General features: G+C 39.3%; 3 protein-coding genes across 3 annotated transcripts in view; 1 reads left to right on the forward strand and 2 right to left on the reverse strand.

Annotated features, from left to right (window-relative positions):
* Positions 1 to 4,657, reverse strand: part of LOC106514478 (transmembrane protein 120B) — a gene marked incomplete at its 3' end in the record, with an annotated part of 10,034 nt that extends 5,377 nt beyond the window's left edge. Inside the window, 7 exon segments of the mRNA XM_014003764.1 lie at positions 514 to 579; positions 694 to 783; positions 864 to 959; positions 1,054 to 1,113; positions 1,227 to 1,343; positions 2,244 to 2,362; positions 4,457 to 4,657. Of these exon segments, the coding sequence (XP_013859218.1) occupies positions 514 to 579; positions 694 to 783; positions 864 to 959; positions 1,054 to 1,113; positions 1,227 to 1,343; positions 2,244 to 2,362; positions 4,457 to 4,642 (734 nt within the window).
* A 667-nt stretch (positions 4,658 to 5,324) lies between these two features.
* Positions 5,325 to 6,516, forward strand: morn3 (MORN repeat containing 3; the record flags this gene model as incomplete). Its single annotated transcript, XM_014003765.1, is given in 5 exon segments — positions 5,325 to 5,491; positions 5,578 to 5,735; positions 5,814 to 5,973; positions 6,058 to 6,242; positions 6,367 to 6,516. Coding segments are annotated over 5 exon segments (730 nt in total), but the record flags the coding sequence as incomplete, so codon positions are not given.
* Positions 6,517 to 6,683: 167 nt separating this feature from the next.
* On the reverse strand, positions 6,684 to 8,462 carry orai1b (ORAI calcium release-activated calcium modulator 1b). The gene is made up of 2 exons (XM_014003766.1): positions 7,991 to 8,462; positions 6,684 to 7,881 (listed from the first exon to the last, which is right to left on the reverse strand). Exons 1-2 carry the CDS (start codon positions 8,102 to 8,104, stop codon positions 7,324 to 7,326), a joined length of 672 nt encoding a protein of 223 aa, XP_013859220.1. The 5' UTR covers positions 8,105 to 8,462; the 3' UTR covers positions 6,684 to 7,323.
* Positions 8,463 to 9,009: the final 547 nt, after the last annotated feature.

Raw genomic sequence — 9,009 nt, forward strand, 5'->3', positions numbered from 1 at the left:
AAAATACTGTATATAGTTTATATGGAACTTCATAAAAACTAGTACAACTGAACTATTCAGACTTTTTTTTCTACTTCTTATTATTATGTGGTCTTCAGAACAAAAGAAAAAACATTCAGACAAGAAAAATACTGTATATAGTTTATATGGAACTTCATAAAAACTAGTACAACTGAACTATTCAGACTTTTTTTTCTACTTCTTATTATTATGTGGTCTTAAAAGGTGTTTAAAGATAACCCTGATTGATTTGAGAGCAAGATCATGGACAGAAGTTGGATTATTTAGGTAGACAACAGGCTAGCATGAGCTAAACAACAGGTTTTCCTTGTTGTATTAGTAGTATTCATCACATATTTGCATACAGTTTATTTCTGTTGTGAGTATAAAAACAAACAAAAAATAAAATAAAATAAATAATATTCTGTTATATTTGGTCACATTTTCAAAGAGCCACATGTGGCCCCAGAGCCGCAGGTTGCAGACCCCTGACTTAAACCAAGAATGTCTTACCAGGTCAACATAACACCTGACAGAAAAGTGGAGACATAATGATGGGACACCCACCAGCCTTTGATCCTGAATCAAAAGAAAGTAGGGAGAAGTACAGAAATACTTTTTTTAACTTCAAAACACACAGAAACTTTCAAATAAATATAATTTGTATATATAATAAATATAATGAATAAACACCTAGAACCATTGGTGATGAGGATGCTTTCCCTTATGGTCAACGTGCAGTAATACCACACCAACAAAAAGTTGAATATTTCATCAGTAACTCTAAAAGGTGAAAAAAAAAAAACAACAAATCAATAAATTGTCATTAATAACAATGATGCTTTAAGACAAACAATTCTCACCGATAGTTGAGAAAGAAGAGGCAGGTTATAGCGCCAAACATCAGGATTATTGTCATATAAAGCTTGAACTTCTCATACTCATCTTTGTAAGCAAATCTGTGTAAACGAAAGACACGATGTTAGGAATGACAACAAGTCTTAAGCTTGGATTTATAATATGTCTTATTGCTAAATACAGTATGTCACATACTTTGCCTGGTTACTGAGAAGCGTCACATTCACATTTCCCAGAACCAAACTCAGATATAATCTGAAAGAAAACAAAAAAATGTCAAAAAAACGAATGGATTAACAAATACGGTTCAATGGTTCAAAGTTTCGTTTCACATTATTGCCAGTCAGAACGTAAAATAATACAGTTACCCATTCTTCTTTGGCAAATATGCTTCCATATCAAAGAAAACATGTTCTCTCTCGTTGATCTGTGTTTTGATGTTCGTTATTAGTTTCAGCTCTTCTTCGTCGCAGGACTGAGCACGCCTGTAAGAATAAAGTGCAGTGAACACTTACGCAACCTTTTATCTAATATCTACAAATGTCCTTTATGTGCCTGAATGACTAGTGACTGATCCTTATAGTGCGTTCACACCGAACATGATTTCAGCATCAGGAGCCTCAGGTTTACATACAAAGTCTATGGTGGACGCGCTTCAAGCAACGTCGGGAAGTGCTGCGGCGCCTCAAGCGCGATTAGAGCAGCGTGATTTGAACGATCTGAGCGTTCGACGCGCTGAGGCGCAAATCGCTGAAGTTAGAAAATCTGAACTTTTGCAGCTCGACGCGCCGCATCAACCAATCAGAGAGACTCCACTGTGTGACGTAGAGACAAATTTCCAGCATCAACCAATCAGAGAGACTCCACTGTGTGACGTAGTGACAGATTTCCAGACGGGATAGTTTACTGAATGATGTCCACTAACCTGAAACAGAGGAGAGGAGCTCTTTAGCTGAAATCCAGTGCCGGCAGTCGGTGTCCTGACAGAGATATCCTCACCAATGCGTGGCAGTGACTCATCAGACTGGAAAAATAGTCCTGAAAGCGAGCTGTGAGCCTCTACTCTGAATTATCTGGTGAATTAATTATGAATTAATTATCTGATGAACGTGACATGCTCTTGCTCTCTGTAAATAAAGCAAAGCCACTTCCTCGTCCGACATTAAACAGAGCCCGACAGAGGAGGGAGGGGCGGGGAGGCTCTTGCCGTGCAGCGCTTCAAGAGCTGTCCTGCGTCTGACCTCAAAGTGCACAAGCTTCAAACTTCAGCGTTGGCTGCGATTTTGAAGCTGAAATTGCGTTCGGTGTGAACGCAGCAATACTAGATACATGATTGAAATCCATACAATGTGAGTTTTTTTTTAACTATTTTTGGCAGTACTTACTTGGACAAGCCACGCCTCAAGTCTTTGAGACATTTTCTCTGTTTACTGATGGCACTGCTGCATGTAGCTTGAAGACTGGTGAGCTCGTCCAGTTTTTGTCTGTATATTTTATGAGTTTCCTGTGAATAAAATACATGAATATACGTTTGATTAGACATTTATTGAATGTCAGGACAAAACACAAAATTTATTAAAAACTCCACAGACTCTGTGCTGGTCTGTTGTGGTAATGAGGGAGCATCGGTCGGTCTATGTTCCTACTCTCACCTATGATCACAAACTTTGAGTAGGGACCAAAAGAACAAGATCATAGATACAAGCGAGCTGAGTTGGTTTTTCTGCAGGGGTAGCTGGACCGTCCCATGGAGTTTGCATGTTCTCCTCGCGCTTGCGTGGGTTTTCTCTGGGTACTCCGGTTTCCCCCACACCCTAAAAATATGTACAATAGGTTGCCTTCAGGCCCAGGCCTCCCTTTATAAAGAGATCTGCGATCTCAATGAGATTTGCCTGGTTAAATAACGGTAAAACAAATAAACAGGGTAAAGATGTCTCTTGAATATACAGTATAAACCTAAGAGACATATTTCTACCTTCAAATTAAGTAGCACATATGAGGAACCTCTAAACATTTAAATAAGATTTGAAGGTTCAACACAATCAGGAAAAGGCAACATTCCAATGAAACATTAAAGTCAAAATGACAATTTGTTAAAGAACAGTATAACTGACCTGAGCTAAAGTTTTTAACTGCTACTCCACTCATTTTAAAGTAGTCTAAAAAAAGTATACAAAGTAGGGATGCACAGAAATGAAAAATTCAGCCGATATCAATATCCGATATAATTATATGTCCGATAACCGATATTACACAAACACACAAATTATATTACACACTTGGGTCTTTTTTTTTTTTTTTTTGATATGGTAAATAAACGACCAGACATCTGACATGGCTCCCTACTTCAGCTACTCCTGGCTGAACAGCATCCCTAACACCATCCTGATCAAACAGATACCACTCAACCATCTCCCCACCAGCTAAAAATTGAAATATCAATATCGGACGTTAATATCAGCCCAGTTTTACATATTGGACCGATACCGATATTCTAAGAAATTACCAATATTGGCCAATATTGATATCAATACTGATATATCATGCATCCGTAATATAAAGTATTAGATGTGAGAAAGTATAGAAAAACATTAGATTCTGCACTAGATACTATATGCATTTTAGGAATTCAAAACTACCTTGTCTATGTCGTTTAAGAATATTTGGAGATCTTGATGTCTGTGTTTAATTGTGACAGCATATCAATACAGATGAAATGCACAAGACCTATTTAAAGACTGCAGAAGTGCACACAACAACAAGGATGGCCATGAGGTGCACCAAAAGAAAAACAAGTGAATTACTGAACATCACTACTTCACTGTTAGGACATAAGGAAACAGGCCCATCCTCCACTTATTTAACACTTTTAGTAGCCACGTTTGAAAGGCTGGCAGAGGTCACTTAAATGGGGATACTTTTAACAGGGTACTTGAATCAGTGACACATTTTCCATGTGGCATCAAAATGTCTCTTTGAAATAAAGTAAAATTGTGCGCCATAAAAGACTGCTCAGCTGCAAAAAGTAATAAAACTTCTCCATCTTATCCTTAAAGGGTATTTCTACATTTTATGGCATTAAAGATCGAGTCTCAGCTGTCCACGAACCGATGCTTCACTGCAAAGTTGTCTCAACTAAATTAGCCGACTAGCTAGCTACGGCAAGCTAGTTAAAGTGGCTTCTAAAAAGTGCTTTTAAACAAATAAATTAAAACATAACCAGCCTTCGCAACTTTGATAGCACTTGTGCAATCATTACCTCCATGTCACTGACTTGTTAGCTTCACTTACTGTTTTACAGCGGCAAGCACATGAGTATACAGAGAAGCTAATCGCTAATAGCATTAGCCGCAACAACACAAGGATGTTAGCGGCAAGTCGAAGAGGATAAAATCACCAGGAAACACATCATTTATAGATGGAATATTGTTACTAAAACAGCTGTTGGCTTAACGCAGCGCTTCTGAGGCTTAGTCGAGAATGAATGATCAACAACAGAGAAAAAGATGAGCTAAAGCTGCTCTGGTGTCTGTCAGTGTACACGCTGCTGCTGCAGTCACTGCGAGCCAACAGCGCCCGTCTGAAACATTCCTGTCACCTGCAGTTGTTGATATTCCTTGTCAATTTCCTCCCATTCTGTCTGAATGTGGGGTTTGGACATTATGGTGCAACAAACGGTGTAGCGACTTTCCCGGTCCTGCCTTCCCCCGAAGCGGTGCTCTGCTCTGCTGCTCCGAGCCCCCAGTCCACTCAGACGTTTTTCTAATTGTGGTGCATTGCGCATGCGCAGTCCCACCGTTTAGATTAAACCACAATTTGAACCCCATCTGAACCCGCATAAAGTAAACAAGCAAAGTACGAAATTAAAATATATCAGCTAAGACTTCTCGGGGGGTGTTTTCCTTTATTTTAACTCACTTTTGATTCATTTTACAATTCACCAATCACAATGTGCGTTGCTGTTGCTAAGATACCACAAACACAACCCTTTTGGTCCTAAAGCAGCTGGCTAAATTTTCATAGTTCTATCTATGGCCTGGATTTTACATCGGGTTTAATTTTAAATAAGTCATCCGCTTGGACACATCGCCGAGGTACTTATTTTTCTATTTATTATCTGTATTTACTAGTTTGATGCAAAATATTAAATATTTCCTATAAAATATCCAAATTATTGTTACCTTCAGGTGTTCCAACCGGAAACGTATTCATAAGGCTAAAACTAAGCTTATTGTTTAAGCTTATAAAACTAAGTATCTTGTTTGAATCAAGAAAACACCATTATAATAATAATTGTACACATGCATAGTTTAGGTAGGATCATGTTGTGCTTCATGTTGGTTAAAAYGATGGGCAAGTTCTGATATTATTCAGGTAGAAATGATCTTTAGCTGTCAATACTTGAGAAAACCCACCACCATCTGTCTGTGCAAATGTTCTATCCAACGTTTTGTCTGTTTTTACAGGCTTTTACCACTCCACTTTATCATGCCATATTTCCAACCATCTAAAAACAGCCTCCCGATCACGTTACTGAAGGATATTMAATCACAGAAATGTGGACTTCGACACACAGTTTTCTCCCCCGGTGGGAACAAATACACTGGAGAGTGGCTTGACGACAAGAAGCATGGTTAGATTAGTAGAATCCTTAACCGACTTGAGCATAAAACTTCATCCACTGTAAGTCCTTAAATGTTGAGTTTTCATTGTGTCAAGGTACTGGAACTCAAGTCTGGAAGAAAACGGGTGCGATTTATGATGGAAAGTGGAAATCTGGAAAACCTGATGGATATGGGACTTACACGGTGTTCAACCAAGAATCAAAGAGCTACACAAGGAAGTACTGCGGCAAATGGAAAAATGGGAAGAAGCATGTAAGTTTTCCCCAATAGTCTTTTAACATGCATGTGACTGACATACAGTATTTGTGACACATTTGTCTATGTGACCAGGGGTTTGGAACATACACCTACAATGACTCATCAGTCTATAAAGGGGAGTGGAGCAAGAACCAACGTAGCGGCTGGGGAAGTATGTATTACGAGAACGGAGACATCTACAAGGGAGAGTGGTTGGAGGATAAGAACCACGGGCAAGGAGTCATGAGATATTGTAAGTTGTTCTGAATAAAAACAAAGCAGCATTTCAAACCCTTGCAGATTTGCACGGTTTGACTCTTACAACTTGTGTTTAAAGCCAATGGAAACTGGTATGAAGGCAAATGGCGAGACGGCAAGCGGAGCGGTGATGGAAGGTTCTACTATGCCAACAAAGGTCTGCTTTATGAGGGCTTCTGGTTTAATGGAGTTGCCAAATGTGGGACCATGTCTGATTTGGGGGGAGACAACGCCCCAGCACCACCCAAGGTTCTATTTCCAAAGGTAAAAAAAAAACTTTGTTACTCCTGCATTGAATTAAATGACTTTGCATGAACAAAACGTACTGTTTCCAATCTATATAGATAATGCACTGCTGTATATACATGCATTTTGTTTTCTTTTCAAGATACAACTGAAGGATGTGGAGCTGGTTTTAAGGGAAGCCAAATCAGCCTACCAGGATTGACGAAGACCCAAAGGATGGACGGACTGACTGATGGAAAGACAGACAAACTGACTGATGTTTGAATAACAATAAAGCTGCATTTATATTGTACCAAACATTTTAAAAGTATATCTAGCTAGAGCCGGCCCAGTATGAATGTATTTAATTACCGTAATGATCTAATATTGATGTTTAAAGTTAATATAAGTTTCTTATTTTTAACAGCATGGCTGACTGACTTCTTGTAGGTCTCCAGAAAATGCAGGCTAAAAATTAGATGCTAATTAGGATTTAATTGTGAAATAAACCATATGTATAGTACAAGTTTTATAAGTGAAACCAGAGAATATACGCCAAAATGTTTTGTTTTTAAAACTGTCAGATGTAAATTTATGTTGTCACTTGGTTTGAAAAGTGTTTATTTCCCCACCAGCTTCTGCCAAGTCTTAATAACAAACTAATACCTTACATTTGGCAGCTGTTTAGTCTGTTAACACAAATATCAAACATTACAAATCGGTGAGTCTTACAGTAGATCCTATATAAGCAGAACAAATAAAACTGTGGTTCACAAAAAGCAGCATCGGTGCAAAACACATTACCATAAATGGGATTTGATAAATGAACGCAGCAGGCAATGACAGTATTCCAAGTTAACGATGAGATGGCTGCCATAACGACGTTAAAATCAACATTTTTTTAAGACAGCAGTTCAAAGTGACGAGCATTATGGCAGCGTTTTGAGTTCACAGTTGAAAAGTGTCTTCTAAAGAAAACAACTCCACAAAAGTAAAATTCGCCACAAAGTCTGAGACTCCAATATCTTCACTCCTGTTAAAAATCTGAATCCGTAAAATCGTGGCTTCCATCTTGGAAGAAATCCCAAGGACTCCGAAGATCCTACACAGACGTGCTCGTCTACGGGAAGTGCGAGCTCGGCGACTGCAGCATGGACGACTCCCCCCGGTTATCGAGCTCGTTTTGAAGCCTGGTGAGGTTGGACAGCTCCTCGAGCTCTTGAAACTGTCTGTCAGTCTTGTGGCTAACCAAGGAGCGATAAAAGTGCACGGCGAAGACGATGAAGATCAAACCAAAGGGAACCATGATGGACGTTGAGGTAATGGCGGCGGCCACGCCGGACGAAACCGTGCTATTGTTGGATTTGTCGGGTTTGATTGGCAAAAACTTGACCCAGCACAGTAGGACCACCTCTGCGAGGAAAAGCAGAGTGCCGATGACGGTGGAAAAAGCCCAGGCCAGTTCGATGTGCCGGTGCATCCTCTCGTGCGGCGACTCCTTCACAGAGTTGAGGTTGTGCACGTTGCTGACAGCCTCTATGTTTGGGAGAATGCAGGTGCTGACCATGAGAGCGAACAGGTGCACAGCAACAAGCACAGTGGTGCAGGCACTGAAGGCGATGAGGAGAGCAGGTGGGTAGGGGTAACTGTTGTCCAGTTGCACCTCTACCATGGCCACCTGAAAAAGAAAAGTAAAGGGGTAGCTATAAAAACACACACACCTGCACTGTCATGTGCCTGATTAAACCACAGAGGAAATATAAAGGACGGCTGAAAGGAAAAGTTACCATAGCAAACCCGGAGAGCAGAGCTGATGTCCGGCTGGAAGCCTTCAGTTTGGCTCGACTCAGGTACAGTTTTCTCCAGGACAGTGCTTGTAGTGAGTGCTCGTTCAAACTCATGTTGCGCCAATTTAAATAAATATTAGGAACACCGGTCGAGCAACGCAGCTGTTTGTAACTCCTCCTGGGCTACAAGACAGAGAACAGCGTCCGACTATGTCTTCCTATTAAAAAAATCATTTAACTTTGTGTGCCCACAATAAGTGCGGAAGCTGTTTTTACCACCCGTTTTCTATTAGCGTTTAGCTGCTGTTGTCGGCACATAAAATTACCCATAAACCCGCGCGCGTAGAGGGCAACATCCGTTCGATGGGACTTTCGGCTCTTCTTGAGATTCGACTCTTTTGGCTCCGCTCAACCAAAAAAGAACCGGCTCTTTTTGTTCCCAAACAGGTCTTTATTTTGGAAAAAAAAAAAAAAAAAAAAAAGTGCTTCAAAAATACATACAACAATAATAAATCATGAAAATATCACCCCGATTGCACAAAAACAACAAAAATCAGGACCTAAAAATGCCCCAAACATATTTGAGTCAGTTACATTTTGTGCAGAATAATGGTTAAATCAAGAATTCAAAGATTTTCATTCCATATGAATTCTACATGACGAATGAAAGATAGATACTAAGGTCACAGTTGTCAGCAAAACTTAAATAAAATAAAATAAGCCATAAGTAGACAAAAAGAAAAAAAAACTGTACATAATGTGTTTCACATGGAGTTTTATTTATTTAACATTTATTTATCCAGGAAAACTGTTTAAGAACCATTTCTCATTTACAAACATGACCTGGCATGCACTGAGTGCATTCTGCAATATACAAACCTACATATTCAGCCATAGTAAAGTGATTGTACATTTTAATTGTGATTAAAATTTTTAATCATGCCCATGCAGCTCTAAAATTAATCAGAGTTAACTAGATTAATTTCACAGCCCTTATATATATATATATATATATATAT

Source organism: Austrofundulus limnaeus, unplaced genomic scaffold (genome assembly GCF_001266775.1).
Source record: "Austrofundulus limnaeus strain Quisiro unplaced genomic scaffold, Austrofundulus_limnaeus-1.0 Scaffold20, whole genome shotgun sequence".
Taxonomy (NCBI): domain Eukaryota; kingdom Metazoa; phylum Chordata; class Actinopteri; order Cyprinodontiformes; family Rivulidae; genus Austrofundulus; species Austrofundulus limnaeus.